This window comes from Rattus rattus, chromosome 8, assembly GCF_011064425.1.
Source record: "Rattus rattus isolate New Zealand chromosome 8, Rrattus_CSIRO_v1, whole genome shotgun sequence".
Lineage (NCBI taxonomy): Eukaryota > Metazoa > Chordata > Mammalia > Rodentia > Muridae > Rattus > Rattus rattus.
Window position 1 is genome coordinate 105,335,522 of NC_046161.1, and position 19,758 is coordinate 105,355,279.

The window sequence follows — 19,758 nt, forward strand, 5'->3', positions numbered from 1 at the left end:
ACAGAAACAACAACAGCAACAGCAACAACAGTAACAACAACAGAAACAACAACAACAGCAACAACAACAACAACAACAACAGCAAACTTGAGTAAAATTCCACTATATGGTCTGCATCTCTTTTGACCATTCATCTGTTGGTGGGCATGGTCAGTATTACATGCCATTTATCAGTTTCTGATACTCTGATTAATCTTTTTGTTAATTGTCCTTTGGAATTGTCGTTAATCTGCCTACTGTCCTGCCAGAAAGGATTTTGTGTCTCTGGTTGGCACAGGGCAGTAAACTGAATACCCAGATCTGGTTTTCAGTTGTACTATAAACATCCAACAATACTGAAACATAAGAGCTGGGGAAACAGCTTAGCTGGTAAAGTGCTTGCTGGCATTGATGACATGAGTTCCATCCCTAGAACCCATATAAAAAAGACCCATGTAGTGGGCTATGCCTTTAACCCCGGAGTTGACAAAGTGGGACACCATCTCTGAGTCTTCATCGCCTTTTAGCCCAGCCTATCTGTTAAGCTAGGTTCAAAGAGAGACCCTACCCTCAAAACAAGGTAGGCAGTGCCTGTGGAACATACCGGAGGATGACTTCTGACCTCCACACTTGCACCCATTCGAGCTTGCACCTTCATACACGGGTGCACACCCCGCCCCCCCTTGGAAGGATGACTATCTGAGAGATGGAAGATAGTGGTACCAGAGAAATAAGTCAAATCTCCATGGGAGAAATTTAGGGGTGCAGCTCAACGGCGGCGATGGTGGGGTTTGGATACAGAAGGAGCTGAGTTTGATCTCTGGCACCTTTTAAAAACAAAACAGGCAGAGGGAGGACGGGCACATGCCTGTAATCTCAGCACTTCAGAGATAGAGGCAGTAGAGGCGTGAAGATTATCACTAGTTCCAGGCTGGCAGTGCCTACATAGTTCTAGGCTAGTCTAGGCATGTGAGACCTTGGTCTTCTTTCTTTTTAAATCAGACCGAAACGAAACTAAAAGACACAAGTCAAATCAGGGCGGAGAGGTGGTTCAGTAGGTAAAGGCGCCAGCCACTAAGCCTTTCTCAGGAAGGACTGACTGACTCAGAGAACTCTTTTCTGACCTCAGCAGGACGCTCCGCCCTAGATAGATAGATAGATGGATGGGTGGATGAGTAGATAGATTAAAATTATAGATTAATAGGTAGATCAATAATCAAAGTGTAATTTAAAAACCCAAGATCAAAAAAGCTGAAGTCCACCGAAAGCATGAACCTGTGGAGAGTTAACCAGAGAGCAGGAAAGGCAGAGGGGCACCGCGAACAATGGGCGCGGCGAAAGCGTGGGGGCGTGGCAAATGGAGGGAAATTCTATGGGCTGGGGAGGGGGGGAAGCAGCAAGCGAGGGGGCGTGGCGAGGCTGAGGAGGGCGGAGTTGACCGGAAGCGTGGGCGGAGTCCCAGGAAGTGACGCCCCCTACATCCCGGCGGAGACTTTTGCTGGGCGAGCGAGTATTTGCGGGCGATGGAGAACGGAGCGGTGTACAGTCCCACCACGGAGGCGGCCCCGGGCGCTGGCAGGGGCGCTCGCAGCGGCCTGGCCGCCTACTTCTTCCTGGGCCGGCTCCCATGGTATCGGCGCATCCTCAAGGGCTTGCAGCTGGTGAGCCAACGGCGGCGGAGGACGAGTGGGCGCGGAGGCGGGGACCGGGACCTGTGGGCTGGGGTGGATGCCTCGAGGCTGCCGCTCGGCCTCCTCGTTCGGGAAGCAGCCGTTTCCACACTCCAGTTCCTTCCCTTCCTGCCTGGGAAGGAGGCGTTGCCGTCTGCCTCCTGCCGGTAGCCCGGCCTTAGCCATCTAAACCTCCTTTCCTTTCTCTCAGCTGAAATTCTTTCATTATCGCCCTGAATGCTTGTGTTTCAGACAACGAAGTGCTTTCTGTTTATCTTTTCTGGTTTTTGCGGTTTTCCGGGTGCTGGCCCATTAGGGCAGTTTAACTTGCTGGACAGTTTGTGTATGTGTTTAACTTGCACAGGGAGTTGAGTCAGAGAGGGTCGAAAGGGCATCTTCCTGCTTCGTGTGTGCGGGTGAGAGAACTAGATCGCGACATGCTTCTCTTTATTTTCAGCAGTTAAGTACGATAAGCTTAGGCATGAAAATATAGACATCTTTGATAATTAAAATATGATCTACTTGATATTCCTGTGTCTCAGGGTCCTGATTCAGCTGTCAATGGGTATTAAGGTTTTTCAAGAAGACACTTTTAGGAAAACCAGATTGTTAAAAATGTTTACGGGTTTTGTTTAGTTTTATGAGCCATTTATGCTAAAAGCGGGCCCACTGGTTTCCTTGGGAAGATTTAAAATTCTCAAAACGCCGATAATCAGAACTTAGGTTCTTGGAACTCAGTTGACCTACTTTCCTGAAGTAGAAAACCAGCAGTTAGAAAACTGGCGCTGCTATTTTAGTTGCCAGCTTGGGGATGAGGAGGAAAAACCTTTGGAGAAAAGTGATAAAGGAGCAGCATGTAGAGGATCTGGTCTCGTGTGACCCCCCCACATCTGCGGTGGGCACCTCTAGGTTCCCTCCTGTCTTTGCTTATTTGCAGAACCTGTTCTTTTTACCCAGATGGGTGTGGTTTGCTCCCTCCCCCTTCTTCTCCCTTCTCTCTCCCCTTTACACTCCTTCTCTTCCCCTCAAGTCTCAAGTAGTTCAGTTGGCTTCAAACACTAATCCGTGTAGAGGATGACCTTGAGGTCTCCACCACAGTGCTGGGATTATAGGTGTGCTCCACCACGTGGTTTATATGGTGCAGAGAATTGAACCCAGGGCCTTGTGCGTAACTAGGCAAGCACTCTACCAACTGAGCATAAGTACACTGTAGCTGTCTTCAGACACACCAGAAGAGGGCATCGGATCCCGTTACAGTGGATGTGAGCCACCATGTGGTTGCTGAGATTTGAACTCAGGACCTCTGGAAGAGCAGTCAGCGCTCTTAACTGCTGAGACCGCTGAGCCATCTTTCCAGCCCAGTCAACACGTTTCTAATGGAACCTTTTGAACAGAGTAGTTTCTGTATGGCTGAAGTATTCTTGCTGCTCCAAGGTAATCATCTGTGTTGGTCTTCTGCATGGGTGTGCAGAACAAAATCTTTTATTTTTAGTTGCTTTCATTCTCTCTAATAAGAAATGCTAAAGCCAAAGTCAAAACTCTAATTATTTTAGTTCAGCAGGCCTTAGCTCTGTCTCTTCAGAATAGGACACGACCAGAAGTTTTGCGGTTGTTTTGCCATTGGACCACGGAGGTCAGTTTGCCTTGAAAAGGTTGTTAGCTGCTCTGAGTGTTTGCCAACGTGGGACTAGAACAGAGCACTCTGTCTCTGTGAAATTCATTTGTTCTGGGGAACTTGAAATGTTAAAGGATGCTTTCTTAAAACACTTTTCTCTCCACATACCCCACCTCCACCCCCACTCCCAGGCTGGCTGTCCTGGAACTCACTCTGTTGACCAGGCTGGCCTCGAACTCAGTGTTCTCTGCCTGCCTCTTGGGATTACCACCACGACTAGCCCACTTTTTCATTTTAATGGTTGCCCTTTTGTTTCTGCTTTGTAAACTGTTTAGTACTATCTTACTCATTAACAATAAAAATGTGCTACGGGGTTACTGGAAAAAGTCCCAGGAAAGTTGTAGATGAGGCCTATGAAGTATTCGGCCAGGCTGTATTCTTTAGTTGATTGAAAGTCTGATGGAATTGCAGAGCCCCGATAAGAAAACAAGGGTGTGGAGACACCAGAATCAGAAGAGGAGGCACAGTATGTTAACAAGGAACCTTCAAATCTCGAGGAACATGTTCGGAGTGTGTGCTCGTGATTTGTTATTTTGGGCCATAAATCTTAGCACGGGTTTTCTAAGATTGCAAAGAGAAAAGAAGCCTGTTGTGAGACAGCAGGCTTGGGAGAGCGGGGGCTGAGGGGTGTGGTTCTCCTCTAGGTTCTTTCTGCCTTTTAGATCTCCCAGGTGCTTGGAACTTGCTCTTACCAAGCTAAATACCAAGGGGCATGGGATGAACCTGCAAGCTAGGAGATTCTGATAAAAGCCTAAAACTTGGCTGCTCTTGGAATTCGGCTAGTCTGCTGTACCTGTCACGTCTGACCTGCGTCTTGTCAAAGGCTTGCCTAACATCGAAAGGCCTGTCTCACTCTCATACCTTTCCAGACTGAGCAGTAAATAAGTTGAAACAGTGGCGTAAGAAATCGTAAATTTGGGGTTGGGGATTTAGCTCAGTGGTAGAGCGCTTGCCTAGCAAATGCAAGGCCCTGGGTTTGGTCCCCAGCTCCGAAAAAAAAAAAAAAAAAAAGAAATCGTAAATTTTATGCCACTAGAGTTTTGGTTTATTGTGTCTGTCGATTTGCCCTATGTTTCTTCTATTTTACTTGCTATTCTTTAAATACTTGGTGATGGAATTTTATTGCTTAAATGACCCAGTCTGCGATTTAAGTTTTAGCTTAGATTTATTATGAGTGTTTGTGTGCATGGTATGTGTGGGTTCGTGTGGATGCCTCAGCTGCTGAGACTGGACTTTTTTCCCTCTGTCCAGTTATCTGGAGGTGGATCAGGGCTGGACACTTTGTACTTGAGCTCCTTTTGGCTGTTGAAGGGCATCTGCATTGTTTCTGGTTTGGGGCTGTATGAGTAAAGTCACCTTGAAGTTCCTGCACGGGTTTTTTCTCAAGTGGGTCTTCATTTCTCTGGAGTACCTGAGAGTGCTTAGCTTTTGAAGAAGCTTCTGGTTTTCCTAGTACCGCTCTGTTGGCATTTGTAATCAGATCGTGGGTGAATGGACTGTGCACGTGAGCTACAACTCTGGGTCTTCATTTTTCTTTTCTTTCCCAAGCTCCTCTGTTTTTTGTTTGTTTGTTTGTTTTCCAGGGCTGGGAATTGAACCAGACACTCCCAAATGCCAGGCATGTATCCTACCAGTGAGCTACATTCCTAGCTCCGCATGTTGTAGCCCAGGCTGGCCTCGGCCTCCAGTGGATCCTACTGTCTCAGTTTCCTGGGTCTGGGTTTCTCGGTGTCAGTACCACTCTAGTCTACTGTGTTGACTTTTTTTTGTAGCAGTTGTATGGCGCTCTGGGCCTGGCTTTCTCCCCTATCCTCACTAGGGTGAAGTGGAATTTCCCTTTGGCCTCTGACTTTAGGCCACCAGTGCTTTTGATGGTCTGGACACTCAGGGGACTCCCCGTGCCTTCATGAACCACTCTCCTGAGCAGTCTTTTTCCACTTCCTAAAGAGTTGAACCTCATAGTGCCAGCTCCTCCCTGTACAGAGGTGCTCCCTGCCTGTCTCTGGTCCTCCCAGCAGAGGGTTTTTGCTAGGGTGGTAAAATGTGCTGAGTACTCTCATCTTGAACTTCCTTTCCCATGACCTCATCCCCTGCACCCTTGACGAGTTGCTCACACCTGCTGCTGCCTTCTGTCCCCACCATAACCCCCTTCCTCAAGTACACAGAGTTATCGAACTCTCTGCCAGACTGGAGTTTGCTTGCAGTGTCACTGATATCACGGTCCGCTGTCTCAGTGCATCTAGTCCAGGTCCCAGTGTTGTAACGGTAGCCCAGTCGCTGCCTTCTTCCAATGGGCACGCTTGCTCTGCCATTTCTCATTGCTGGCATCTCCCCTTTGCCCTCTCTCAGGGAGCTCTTGACTTTTTACTTGGCTTCCCCTCAGAGTCTTTGTGTGCAGCCACACTTCCCCTGGCTTCTAGACTAGTCTCACCATGTGCCTCCAACTATACACACCTCTGCCTGACTTTCCCGATGACTCCGTTACAACAGCTAACAACACCAAAACTGCCATGCACAGTGGCGCTCGGCTTTCTTTCCGTCTGGAAGCCTCTCCCATGGGCTGCTAGCACACTCTCATCTCTGAGTCTCAGCGTTTGACACACGGTAGTTAACTGGGTGTATCCCTTCAAGGCGAGCAGACGCTGAGTTCTGTTTACCAGGCTTTTTCACTAATCTTATTTGCTCCGGTCTCTACTTTACAAACATTTTAGCAAACAGAGAGTGGGTTTAATTTTGTTTTAGAAGGGGGTGTTTCACAGCGTTGGCAAAGGCTGGCCGGGAACTTTTGATCCTCCTGCTTCAGCCTCCCAAGTGCCTGGATTTATAGGCACAGCCTGCATGTGGGTTTTGGGTGCCGTGGGTTATTTCACTCACCGAGGTCAAATGGTCCCCATCTCTAGCTGCTGTCTCTCCTGGCCTTCATCTGTGAAGAGGTTGTGTCCGAGTGTGGGCTGTGTGGAGGCCTGTACTTCTTTGAGTTTGTGAGCTGCAGCGCCTTTCTCCTGAGCCTTCTCCTGCTGATCGTGTACTGCACAGCAGTGTACGACAGAGTGGATACTGGAAAAGTCAAGTCATCGGTAAGTGGGGAAAACACGGTCCCTGTGTGGGGCTCTCCTGGCTTCGTTGTGAGAGTGGTGATGCTTTCAGAGCACAGCACTGGGCAGAGCATTGGCTGTATTCTGGCTCTCTGCCCTGGGAACTGGGGCTCCTCTTCAAAGACCGAGAGAAGAAATGCTCCTCGGGGAGAGGAAGCCACCAGTGATTGGTAGTTAGTGGCGGCCTCACCCAGTTCACATTAGACATTTTGTGGTGTTTGTCTTAAGACCAGCCTAGATTGGCCTGAACTTATGATTCTCCTGCCCTGAGTGCTGGCATTGTGGGCATCGGCCACTGTGCCACCTAACATCTTAGAAGTTTGATTTTGTCACTTTTTATTTCTTACATTTTAGAGTGTCACTCATTAGCTTTACAGTTAGGAATTGAGTGACCGCTCTCTACCAGACATTTTACTGTGCATGGGAGCCAGAGAGATCCCATGACACTATAGGGTCTTTAGAAACATGGTTCCTCTGTTTATCCCTGGCTGAACTCACTCTGTAGACCAGGCTGGCCTCAAACTCACAGAAATCTGCCTGCTTCTGCCTCCCGTGTGCTGGGATTTCCTGGAATTAAAGATGTGCACCACCATGCTGGGCTTTCATTGAATCATATAAAAAGATAAAAGTTGTGCTTAGGTGAATAAAGAGTGTCTTTGTTGGGTCACTGTTACAATGTTTTCCAGGCTGGGGTTTGTGGCTCAACCCTCAGACGTGCTCACACATGCAAACATACAAACACACACACATACAGGTGAAAGTATCTTTTATTTACCTGATGTAATTGTCACCTGGAGGCTCACTGCCTCCGTATGCTATCCTAGGCCTAGTCCTGGAAGCTTTTAGCCTCTGTAATAAAATAATCTAGGCCTAGAATGTTTTAACCTCTGAGACTTGCTGCTGAATAAGTTCACACTTTCTAGTTCTTTCTGACCTCTGCTGGCTGGTTTAATTCAGCTGTTCTGCCTCGGACGCCTCACCAAACTGACTGGTTCAATCTGGCTTCTTCTGACTGAATTGCTCTGCTCTTCCAACTTTCCGGCTCGTTCTGTCTTCACCTTTGTCTACCTTGTTCTTTCTCTGCAGCTTGTGGTAAAACCCCCCCCCCACCCCCAGCTGCTCCCTCTTAAGTAGCTTCCCTGTCTTCTGTCTTGTGAGAGTTGGGCATATCCTATTTTGTCAAATCTTTCTCTGATTTTTCACATTGTCTGCCACTCAATTAGACATCACTTACCAACATGGGTGCTTCCTTCTACAAACTAACTTTACCTTCATTGTGTGGGATTAAGAGTGGGTGCTAAGGATGTGTCTATATTCCAGCCAGAGTAACCATGTTGCTGGATTAAAATCTCTCTGCAATATACATGTAAACAAACAAACAAAACCCACCCCAAATTGACTGGGGTATGGTTCAGCTGGGAGAACACTTGTTTGGATTGCACTGAAGCCCTTGGCCTTATGAATTGGTATGGTTTTACATGCCTGTAATCTTTGAAGTTAGGTGTACAGAGAATTTACTCCACAGAGCTGTCCTCTGGCCTTCACACACATGCAGTGGCACTGGCATCCCCACGCCAACAATAAGAAACAAGAATTACATAATTAGTAAGTTACATAGCTGGGATTTGAACTGTGGTAGTCTGACTTTACAGCTATGTTTATCAAACATTGCATCTTTTTAAAAAATGTTTTATTTTGTGTATTTGTTTGTCTGCATGCTTTTGTATATATTCCGTACATGCCTGGTACCCTTGGGGGCTAGAAGAGGGTGTCAAATGCCCAGAACTGGAGTTACAGATGATTGTGACCCATCCTGTGGGTGCTAGGAATTGAACCCTGGTCCTCTGGAAGAGCAGCCAGTGCTCTTTTTTTTTTTTTTTTTTTTTTTTTTTTTTTTCCCGGCGCTTAGGACCAAACCCAGGCCCTGTCGCTGGCTGGTTTTCTATGTAAGCTTTCGACCACGGAGCTAAATCCCCAACCCCACAGCCAGTGCTCTTAACTGTTGAGACGTCTCTCTCTAGCCCTGGTAGTGCATTATTCTATCTCAAGATGGTTTTTCTGAGTATCCTAGTACTTGGAAGGTAGAGGCAGGACTCCCAGAAGTTCCTGGCCAGTCTGGGCTGTGTAAGAACCTGTGAGAAATAAATACAAACCCAGCAAACAGCAGTCAGCTCCAGGGCAGTGCCTTCCTGAGGCCACAGGTTCACTCTCCAGGAACGCACAAGGACAGAGACAAACAGCAAACAGGCAAAGCCTATTCAGAAGCAAAAATGGGCCAGGTGTGGTGTCGCATGTCTGTAATCCCAGCACTGGGGAGGCACAGGCAGATGGTTCGGTCTCAGTGAGTTCAAGGCCAGCCTGGTGCACACATTCAGTTCCAGACCAGCCAGGGCTACATGGTGAGAGCCTGTCTCAAAAAGAAAAGTTTTGCAGCATACTATTACATGCAGCCTAAAGTAGACAGTGTTGTTTGAATGTAGCCATGTTGAAAAGGTACCATAGCATGTTTTAAGTTTGGGTTGCACCAAGAAAATGTAAGTCATTCAGGGTCTTTGAAATGAAAAATGTCACTTTGCCCGCTGCTCTGACCTTGTGCGCTCTCGTTCCCTGTGTGTAGGATTTTTACATCACCCTGGGCACAGGGTGTGTGTTTCTGCTGGCTTCTATCATCTTCGTCTCTACCCATTCCGGGACCTCGGCTGAGATTGCTGCAATCGTAAGTACTTTGCACTGTTAGCCTTGTTTTTGTTTCCTTAGAAATGGAGAATTTAGAAAGTTCTTCACAGATCAGCGTTAACAGTTTTTACTTATTTGTTTATTTTGATACGTGTGTTTGTGAGGGATGTGCACCTGTGTGCCGAGATCCGTGTAGATGAGAGATGCTCTTTGGTGTTGGCCCTGCCTTCCTACTGCCATGTAGTGCCAGTGCCAGTGAGTGCCGGGCCAGCTGCCCACTGGCTCCTACCTGGCTGGCCCTGGTGCTCACCAGGACTGTGCTGGGATTGGAGGGATGAGTCATCTCACCTGACCCCACTAGCTCTTGGAATCTCCTGTTTCTACTTCCCATTTCCTGTAGGTGTTCCAGGGTTACAGACACTGTGCCTGACTTTTATATTAGTTCCCGGATGTGAGCTCGGGTCTTTAGGCTTGTGTGCCAAACACTTTTACCCACTGAGCCATCTCCGCAGCCGAGAGTAGTTTTTTCTACTTTAAAGAATAATGGGAGACCTAAAAGTAGTCTCAGGAATCTAGGGACCTGTGAGGAATTTGGCTGAGTTTTGTTGCCGTAGTTCTCTTTATGCTGATATAAACTAGTGTTGGCTAAGGCAGGTGGCACACTGGCCTTTGTCGCCTTTGTCCCTGTCCAGATGTCTCTGCCCTCAGTACTGCTTTAAGTTCAGAGAAAGTGGAGAAAGGGCTGGCAGGGTTGGCCAGGCAACCTGTGACGGCGTTGGAGCGAAGCCTGCCTGCGCTCAGTCTAACTTTGGTTGCTCACTCTAGTTTTTGTTTTGTTTCTTTTTCTTATCTTTCTTTTCTTTCTTCTTCTCCCTCCTCCCCCTCCTTCCCCTGTTGTTTGTTTGTTGCAGTACAGGGGCTCGAATTTAGGACCTCATGCATGCTAGGCAAGTCCTCTACCCTCGAGCTACAGCCCCAGGGTTATTTCTTGGATTGTGGGATAGAGTCTTGCTCTGTAGTCTAGGCTAGCCCTGAATTTGATGTTTGTTGTAAGCTGCTCTCACCTTGGAAGTCTCTTGCCTCAGTGTCCTGGGTGCTGCGACTCCATGCCTGTACGGCTCCTGTAGTCTTGAATGGTCTTCAACAGGTCAGGCTGCTCCTCTCCTAAAGCCTGGTTAAGGGTGTGTGGTAGACAGGGCTTGCTCTTGAGGAAGTAAGTCATTTTCAGGTTTTCCCCTCTACATGGAATACATGGAATCAATCCCTTTCTTTCTTTTCTTTTTTCTTTTTTTTTTTTTTTTTTTTTGAGGCAGGGTTTATCTGTGTAGCCTTGGCTATCCTGGACCTCACTGTGTAGACCAGGCTGGCCTCAGACTCAGAGATCAGCCTGCCTCCCCCTTCTGAGTGCTAGAACTAATTATGTGTGCCACCATGCCCAGAACATATTCTTTTTTTTTTTTTTAAACGATTTATTTATTTACGTATTGGGTACTTTGTCTGCCTATATACATGCACACCAGAGGACAGCGTCACACAGGTATGGGCCTCCATGTAGGTGCTGAATTGAACTCAGGACCTCTGGAAGAGCAGTGAATGCTCCTAACCACTGAGCTATCTCTTCTGCCCATCAGTCACTCTTTTTTTTTTTTTGGTTCTTTTTTTTTTTTTCGGAGCTGGGGACCGAAACCAGGGCCTTGTGCTTCCTAGGCAAGCGCTCTACCACTGAGCTAAATCCACAACCCCCCCCATCAGTCACTCTTAAAACTAGTTCTGTGACAGTTCTCTGGTGGAGGAGTCTGACCAGCTCTCTCCCATTTTCTCCTTCATTGCCCTATCGACTCCCCAACCCACTAGAAAGAGAGACAGAAATGGGCTTGCCTGTGCAAACCTTGCCTGTGCAAACCTTGCTGCAGCGTGTGTTAAGTTCTAAAAGCCAAACCTTTGAGACAACAAGGGGCAGTTGAGAGAAGAGCCAGCTTTTGTTTGAAGTCTTTGGGCCAACTGTTGTTTTTTTTTTTTTTTTTTTTTTTTTGTTTTGTTTTTTTTAGACAGAGTTTCACTGTGTAAGTCAGAAGACAACATTGATTTTTTTTTAATATTTAAAAAAAATTCTGAATCTGTGTGTGGTTGTGTGCATGTGTGTACAGGTAGGCGCCCTCAGGCCAGAGGTGTTAGACGCCCTGGGAGCCAGAGGTACAGAGGATTGTCGGCCTCACAACACGGGTGCTGAGAACTGAACTTGGGTCCTCAGGGAGAACAGTGTATCCTCTCAACCCCTGAGCCCTCTCTGTAGCCCGCAGCCTTGTTTTTTGAGACAAGGCCTCTCACCAGCCTGGATATTGCCACGTAGGCTAGGATAGCTGGCCAGCAAGTGCTGGGGCTCTGTCTTCCTGTGCCTCAGGACTGAAATTACAAACACATGACAGCATCTAGCTTTAGGAAAAATATTTTTTCATTTTGTGTGGGTGAGTGAGTGTGAGTGTATGTGTGTGCACACCATAACACGCATGTAGCAGTCAAAAAGAAGATTTTTGGGAGTCATTCATACTTAGGTCATTAGGCTTAGAGCAGCAAGCACCTTCTTTTTTTTTTTTTTTTTTTTCTTTTTTTTTTTTTCGGAGCTGGGGACCAACCCAGGGCCTTGCGCTTCCTAGGCAAGCGCTCTACCACTGAGCTAAATCCCCAACCCCAGCAAGCACCTTCTAACCATCAAGCCATTCTGCTAGCCTCCTTTTCTAGGTTCAGTTCATTAGTTTTTCAAGACAAAGTTTCTTTCTCTGTGTAGCTCTGGCTGTCTTGGAACTCCCTTTCTAGACCAGAAGTGGCCTCAAAGTCAGAGATCTGCCTACTTCTGTCTCCCAAGTACTGGGATTAAAGGCTTGCACCACTAGGTGCTAGACCTCTTAAAAATGTAGGGTTGAGGGGCTGGAGAGATGGCTCAGTGGTTAAGAGCACTGACTGCTCTTCCAGAGGTCCTGAGTTCAATTCCCAGCAACCACATGGTGGCTCATAACCATCTGTAATGGGATCTGATGCCCTCTTCCAGAGTGTCTGAAGATAGCTACAGTAAACTACATTTTAATATAGAGCAATACTATATTGTTTATAGGCTCAGAGGCTGAAAGATGGCTTGACATGTAGAGCCTTTGCTGCTCCTGCAGAAAGCCTAGGTTTAGTGCCCACACGGCAGCTCAAAGTTACCTGGGGACCCAATTCCTTATAGCACCAGGCGTCCAGATAGATATCCATGCAGACAAAACACTCAGACTCAGGAAGAAAAAGAAATAAAATCTTTTAAAAGAAAACACTGAAAGAATTGCAGATGGTGCTGTGCCGGTCTGATTTGTCAGGGGATAGACAGACAGATGCAGTTGAGCCGCAGAACAGACTCCACAGGCAGCGAGAGGGTTTGCCAGTGAGCGTATGTTTAGGCTGGCTGTGTTGGCGTGTCCAGGTGAGCTCATTTACTGTGGGTGGGGGAGATAAAGTCCTGTGTTCTTAGGGTGGAGCAGGGAAAGAAGCAGCCAGGGACTGCAAGAGGTGGCCACAGTCATGGAAGTACAGGCATGATGGCGTGCCTTCAGTCACGGCATTTGGAAGATTGAGTTTGAGGCTGGCTACCTGGAAAGCTACCTCCCAGCCCCCGCCCTCCCACACACAGGACAAAGTCGGCAGGCTGAGGTTGCGAGAGACTTGCTACTGCTTTCTTCCTGTTTTGGCCTTTACTTCCTCAAGGGGTTTGCTAGTGAGGAAGCCAAATTTGAAGCATGGTCTCTTGTTTCTTGACAGAATTCTCCGAACGTTTAGGTCATATGTTAGAATAACACAATGAGGAAGTGATTTAAGGAAGAGGAATTAGGTAATAGCATCAGGTCCCTGTGTCACCACAGTGTGACAAGCGATGGAGAGTGTATTAGATTAGTAAGTAGTGTTTAAGAATGGAGGTTTGTTCTGATCTGAAGAGCGTCATCTGTCTTCACCTAACCTGTTACACACCATGTTTCCCACATCTGTGTGTCAGTGAAACCATTGTTACTAACCATGTATGAGTACCATCTTGTGGGATTTAATTTTCTATCCACTGACCCAAGTCATTATCGACATCCCATAGACTCCTACATACACTTCAGGGCTGACTCCCACTTAGAGGCTTGACTTTGAGTCTACTGAAGAGACAGGGAACAGGGGATTGCCTTCCACTAATGAGCTTCATGGTGGGGTGCTGTAAGGTAATAGATGGCTCTGAGGGAGGAATGCGGGACTTGTAGGAGCTTAGATAAGAAGTAAAACTGTACCTGAGGGGTTGGGGATTTAGCTCAGTGGTAGAGCGCTTGCCTAGGAAGTGCAAGGCCCTGGGTTCGATCTCCAGCTCCGAAAAAAAGAACCAAAAAAAACCAAAAAACTGTACCTGAGGTCAGTTTGGCAGGGCCGCAGTAGAGCAGCAGGTCCAGGATACAACGTTCCAGGCTTTCTGTGTAAAAAGACACAGTGTTACAGGACATGGGGACATGGGGATTGAGATGTCACCCTGTGTCCTGCTACTGTCATGGACAGGGGCTGGGGTTGAGACATTCTGAGAGAATAGGATCAGTTGATGTCTGGATAACAGGATGATAGGGCAGTAGCCTTCCTCATGGCTGGCTGGATTTCTCATTTTCAGTCAGCCTTAAAAGGTGCAGGCATGTGGCTTTGGCTACCCCGACGCTCTGGTGACCAGCTACCCCGCTGCCCCAGCTGGACATGAGATAGAGATATTCAGTCCCAGGGTTTGGGAAAGACTTGTAGGACTGTCTTGCTTGCAGCCATAGAAATGTTGAAGGTTATGGTAAGGTGTGTACAGTGAGGGATCCAGACGTCGTACCCTCGTGCCCTCTTGAAAGGCTTGTCTGGTGAAGCAGAGGGAAACACGGGCCACTGCAGAAGTATTGAGCCCCCTTACAATGGGGACTCAAATTGTAAACTTACAAAATTAGGACATGTTTTGGATATGTGTGTGTGTGTGTGTGTGTGTATCTCCTGTAAGTCTGAGGCCTCCTGTCAGAATAGCAGTGTTGGAACCCAAGAGTGAGTCTCCTCAGGTGGACATGGGGCAGGAATAAGAGAAGCACCTCTTCAGTGGGGACTGACAGGCACAAACAAGAGCGGGAAGGAAGGGTGAGTGCCTGCTGTGAGTAGGCCAGAGTTACCAGGAGACACAGAACACAGCTTCATCTGCTACTTAAAGCTCCTTTGTAATCAGTGTCGACTACCATGTGCAGGACACCGTTGTGGTCAGTGTGCTTGGTCACCAGGAATTCTGCCTGTGTTACAGTTGGAGGGAGCAGCCTCATCTGGCTGATACTTTAATAGCGGCTTGAGGTCCCCGGAGGTCAGAGGGTAGCTGAGGGGTGACTGTGAGAGTTACTCCTCGAGGGTGGAGCCTCTGGTTTCAGTATAGGATGGGTTGTTCGTGGTCTATGAACCTGAAAAACTGAACTCAACAGCTAAGGCCCAATAATTCAGCAGTTGCTGGGGTGAGAAGGGCTAAGGAGTCCCTGAGCAAGGAGTCTAGACGGGCTTTGCGGGAAGACTTTTATGTAGACTTCCTTCCCCAGTGCTTGGGGACAGATGTTGGATCAGAGGATGGCTTTGGTGGATGGTCGTTAGCAGTGTGCCTCGGGAGATGTGAGGTGTGTGAGAGAGTGGGATGTCGGCACCCAGGGCTGGGCAGGGGAGGGAGCTACCTATGTGAGGAGCATCCCACACATGAGTTTGAGAGGACTTAGGCCATGTGGAGCCCGGGGCTGGACGGGAGTGGTAGAGAGGAAGTCAGGCTAGTTCGTTGACCTTCGCACAGTGCTGTGTGAGGCCACCCCTCTCTCCCTCTCCATGATGCTGGAGGCTCTACAGCATATCTGACTTTCAGGTCCTGTGGAGAGCTCTGCAGGCTCCCTCTCTGACGTTAGATGTGTGGGCAGGACCATTGCATTTGTGTGGGCACTACTGTGATAAGACAGCCATTATGGCATCAGCTCCTTGGATGTGCGTGGGATGTGCGTACCTTCTGCCCCTTCAGAAGGGATCAGGACCAGTATGTGTTTGGTCTTGAGTACACTGTAGCTGTCTTCAGACACCAGAAGAAGACATCAGATCCCATTACAGATGGTTGTGAGTCACCATGTGGTTGCTGAGAATTGAACTCAGGACCTCTGGAAGAGTAGTCTGTGCTCTTAACTGCTGGGCCATCTCTCCAGCCCGTGTTTGGTGTTGTTAATCAGGTGCTGGGCCAGAGGGTTGTTCCCTCAGAGCCACCCCTCCCTGCTTTCCCCTGTCCTTGAAGGTTATAAGCTCTCCTCTTCTCCCCCGCCACACAAGAGTCAGAGGCAGCTTGACTCTAAGCACATACTGTCGACTGTCGTTTGCCCATGTAGCATAGAACACACCCTTCAAGCCTGTAGGGAGGCACCCACACTCTGCCTTGTAGACTGCAGTCTTGTCAGAGGCCCTACCATGGAGTCTTTCCATGGCATTCATAGTCACTCCCTTCCGTGTTCCCTTGGACTTCACTCTCTGGCACCTCTCCTGTGGGCCCCTCTTGGCTTTCCTTTTTCTTTGGGGGTGGATTAAAAAACAGCAGCTAGAAAGGAAGAGAGGTAGGTGTGAGGCTTGAAGTCCAGTCTTCATGTCAGCCTTCTGATTCCCAAGGCTAATAGGAATTTCTAGTGTCTCTCGTCATGGAGGGTAGCTGCTGACTGAGGTGGAGGCAGACAAAAGCAGCTAGGGTTAGGGTCTTCTGAGTGATGATGGTGACCTCTTGGTGGTTAGAGACCCTCTCTTCCAACACGTGGATAGTGCGGCTGGAGTCAGCTTATCTTTCAGGCTCTGGTTTCAGCTGGGAAGCAGGTGTGTGAGAGCTGTGACGTAGACAGGTTCTTTAATAAGCCCAGCAAGGACTAGTCTCCAAATCCCAACCGGAGTCAGCAGGGAGCGAAGGGGATTCCTTTCCTGAGTTTCTGGAGGAGAAGCTGCATGGCCATCCTTCAGGGAGTCTGTGGCTTGGAGGGGTCAGGCAGAGGAGATGGCACAGGGACTTCTAGTAGCCAAGGGAACACGGAAGGGACTAGAGGAGCAGGGAGGCTAGATCTTTCCTGTCTGTCGTCTACACCTGACACTGGCCCTGGGTTGGCAGCTCTGGGCTTCTGTCCCTCGCACCGCCCAGCAGAAGAACTGGCATCTGCGCCCTGTGAGGCACACAGAGGCAGCTGTTGTCATTCTGGGGACTTTCCTTTGTCACTTCCTTTCCTCTTTGGATAACTTTTAAGTTCTGTTAAAGAGTAGTAAGTGTGGGTGGAGGGACGGCTCGGCACGTGGGATACTCGCTGCTCTTCTAGAGATTTAGGGTTCGGCTCCCAGCACCCACGTCAGGTGACTCTGTCCCACTTCCAGGAAATCCTGTAATCCTCCAAAAGAACCCACAGAAATGTGGCATTCACTTCCACAGACAAACACATAGACGTAAGTAAGACTAAAGCAGATCTTTTTAAGTAGTTATAAGGTAGAAGTGATCAGCCTTCTCTCCATGATGTGAGCTCTCAGACTGAGGAGGACACAAGGCTGTAACTCACTTCCTCATATAACTCCCCTTTCTTCCTTAGGTGTTTGGCTTCCTAGGAAGCTCAATGTTCCTACTGGACTTCGTCGTCATGCTGTGTGAGAAGCTGCGGGAGAGCCCTCTTAGAAAGCCCGAGAACAACGCTAGAGCTGAAGCCCTCACTGAACCACTGAATGCTTAAAGACAAGGAGTGGGGGCTGTGGACCCAAACAGGCTCCCTCCTTGTGACCTGTGTCATGTGTGCACCTTTTGGAGAGAAGGGAATGGACAGGAGAGCAGCTTCACAGAGCCGGGCTGGGTGACAGCCCAGCAGTAAGCTCAGAGGGTTTTTAACAACTGTTGGAACCTGTCTCAAACGGAGGAGGTGTTGTTGTTTGTTTGTTTGTTTTGTTCTTAGAGATGAAGACTGCTGTCTCTTTGAATTGCATGTCTGTCATTTTGCTACAGGACGCCCACCCCTCACCGGGGTTAGCTTCCTGACCGTGCCTTGTCCGTCCTTTCAGGAACTGGTTAATTTCTGTTGTGTCGTTAGAGATTTAATTTGTGTTTAAGTGGCTGGTGTAGGCTTCTCTCCTTAATGTTAGATCCTTTACTGGATCCCACTCAGCCTTACACTTATGTGCTAACCTTTCAAAGCAATTATTCTTAATTCCTTCTGAGCCATGCATTGCCTAACAGAAAATGTGTAGGCTGCTGGTGTTTATTTGTATGAAAGTAACAGTAGCATCAGCCTTGTGGTGGCTTTTACATTGCACTTTGGTTGTTGAGATTAAGTTTGTTATGGGCCACAGGGAAGTGAGGAAACTGATTAGTCTAGCTAAAGACCAAAGAGAAGAGACTGTCCCGCACAGCGGGTGTAATCACACAGAGAGGCCTTGATCACTCGGCAGAGATGTGAAGGGTTGGTGCTGTGTTCACACACGCAGACAGTTGATGATGTCAGACTAGAGACTGTGGGTCTCCCTCTGGGCAGATGATCATTTCTACTCAAGCGAACACAGCTCTGCAGGCTTCTCTTCAGAGGCCTAGACTGGGAGCTCTCGCCCACCAGAGATGCCTCCTTTCTGACCAGCTCTAGAATGGTCCCGTGTCGTGTACCATCTGTGAAGGTGAGCGCGCACTCTCACTCTCCGTTCTCTTCCCATTGTCAGCCATCTCCAGGCCATCCAGAGTCGTGTCCCTTCTCGTCACCAAGCGTCCGAGGCAGGAGTGTCAGGCTCGTCCCATGGGCCTCTGCTTGGGTTTCTCTCCAGGGAGGTGTCTTGAGAAAGCGAATCCTAGAAGCCCTGCTAGTGAATACTGCTGGTGGTGTAAGGGGGCCAGACTTCTTGAGACTTTGGAAGAATTGCTTGTTGCTGGAAGGCTATCTTAGAGCCACTGGGCACCCTCGTGACCAAAGGGGACCCTTCTTACCTTCCTACAGTTTAACTGAGACTCAGGTTTCCCAGGCTGGGGTTTCTCTCTGAAGCGATGCGATCATGCGATCATGTTTCCAGGGAGTCACTGTAAAGTCCCCTCCATTCCAGTGTCTTGTCTGCCATTGCGTGTGGAAGACGGTTTCAGTTTCATGAGTGAGCCTGCTACAGTTCTTGGAAGTGGCTGAATCTGGGCACACAGCTTCTGCTCTGTGCCTGCCTCACTGTCTGACTGATCTGCTGGCCTCAGGGTTTACATTGCTGGTGATGTCACCATAGCTGCTTTGGAGATCATGAAACTAATCATGGATGTTGCCTTACTGGGTGTGCCTTCTCAGAGAGGTGACAGTAGGCTCTTGAAGCTAAGAATAGAAAAATTCAAAAGTAGCCAGTTTATTGCAGACAATTTTAGAGTTTCATATCAAGCTGTGCTGTAGTTACTGTAAATATCATTTAGACCTGTTGAGAATTAACAGCAAATTGGGGCTACTTTAGTGTTGCCAATTATTAGTCAGCTGACTTACCATAGCAAAATACCTGAGACAATCAACTTAAAAAGAGGAAGGGCTGGAGAAAGGGTTAATCTTGGTTTGCAGTTTGGAGGCTTCAACCCTTGGTCAAACCTGTTGTTTTAGAAGGCAGCACATCACTTGGGGAGTTCGTGGTAGAGCTGCAAGCAAGGAAAGAAGGGTGGTGACTTGGGGTCCTGAGGTCTCTTAAGGGTCACCTCCCTGTCCCCGCTGACCTAAGACTTCACACTGGTCCCCACCTCTAAAGGTGTCTGCCTGCAATAGTGCCATCCTGAGACCTAGCTTCTAACTCACAGGTGCTTAGGGACATTGTACTCAGTGGTAGGCGCCTCTCTGCCCGTGTGTGGCTTGTTCGTGATTGACAGTCACTCTGGCCTGCTGTGTTAGTGTCCCACAGCGGGGGACTCTGCCGGGCCACCTCAGGCTTTCCTTTTAGGAAGATAATCTGGTCACTTGTGTCTGTGGCCACTCTTAGAACTTTCTCTTTTGGGGGAACCTGTGGCTGGTTGGCTTCTGGATTTGATGGAGAGAGATGATATTAAAGACCGTGGCAACAAACACCCTCAGAAGCGCTGGGACCAGAGACTGTCAGCACAGAAGGGACAGTGTCCTTTTTAGTAGCTGTGGCAGATTTGAGTTCCTGTAATTTATACAAATTGTTTAGAATGGTTTTTAAGACTTAGAAGGGAAATATACTTACAGCACAAGACTTTTATAATTACTATACTTAAATTATGCTTTATGTGGGACGGGAAAAATGTATTTTTACATTGCTTATATCAGATCACTTTTGTATTTGTTGATTTAAAGCCTGTGGGTCTTTTTTATCACTCTTAATATCAACTTTTATAATCTTTTAAAATAAATCCTCTTAATTCCAGTGTTTATGCCTTCACAGTTGTTCATTATGTAGACCTATTTAGATAAACCCCTCATTTGAGGGTGTTAGCGGTCCCTTGTGACTATACATGTCCTATGTGGGCTGTCTTCTGGAGGAGAGGTGGAACACGCATTTAAACGTCACGTTCGTCAGCTGTGGCAGCCATCACCTAGGCCAACCTGGTTTACACAGTAGTGAAAACATTCTCAGAGCCGGCTGTGGTAGAGGCAGATCTCTGAGTTTAAGG

General features: G+C 48.1%; 1 protein-coding gene across 1 annotated transcript; it reads left to right on the forward strand.

Moving 5' to 3' along the window:
* The first annotated feature begins 1,435 nt into the window (after positions 1-1,435).
* Positions 1,436-19,514, forward strand: Cmtm6 (CKLF like MARVEL transmembrane domain containing 6). The gene is made up of 4 exons (XM_032911006.1): positions 1,436-1,640; positions 6,225-6,401; positions 9,037-9,135; positions 16,730-19,514. The coding sequence occupies exons 1-4, from the start codon at positions 1,503-1,505 to the stop codon at positions 16,865-16,867; spliced, it is 552 nt and encodes a 183-aa protein (XP_032766897.1). The 5' UTR covers positions 1,436-1,502; the 3' UTR covers positions 16,868-19,514.
* Positions 19,515-19,758: the final 244 nt, after the last annotated feature.

Bases quoted from the DNA above. Each gene is read 5' to 3' on its own strand.
- Cmtm6 (XM_032911006.1), top strand. From the start codon at position 1,503: ATGGAGAACGGAGCGGTGTACAGTCCCACCACGGAGGCGGCCCCGGGC. The intron at 6,402-9,036 runs GTAAGTGGGGAA...CCCTGTGTGTAG, and splicing joins CTGGAAAAGTCAAGTCATCG to GATTTTTACATCACCCTGGG. The intron at 9,136-16,729 runs GTAAGTACTTTG...TTTCTTCCTTAG, and splicing joins CGGCTGAGATTGCTGCAATC to GTGTTTGGCTTCCTAGGAAG.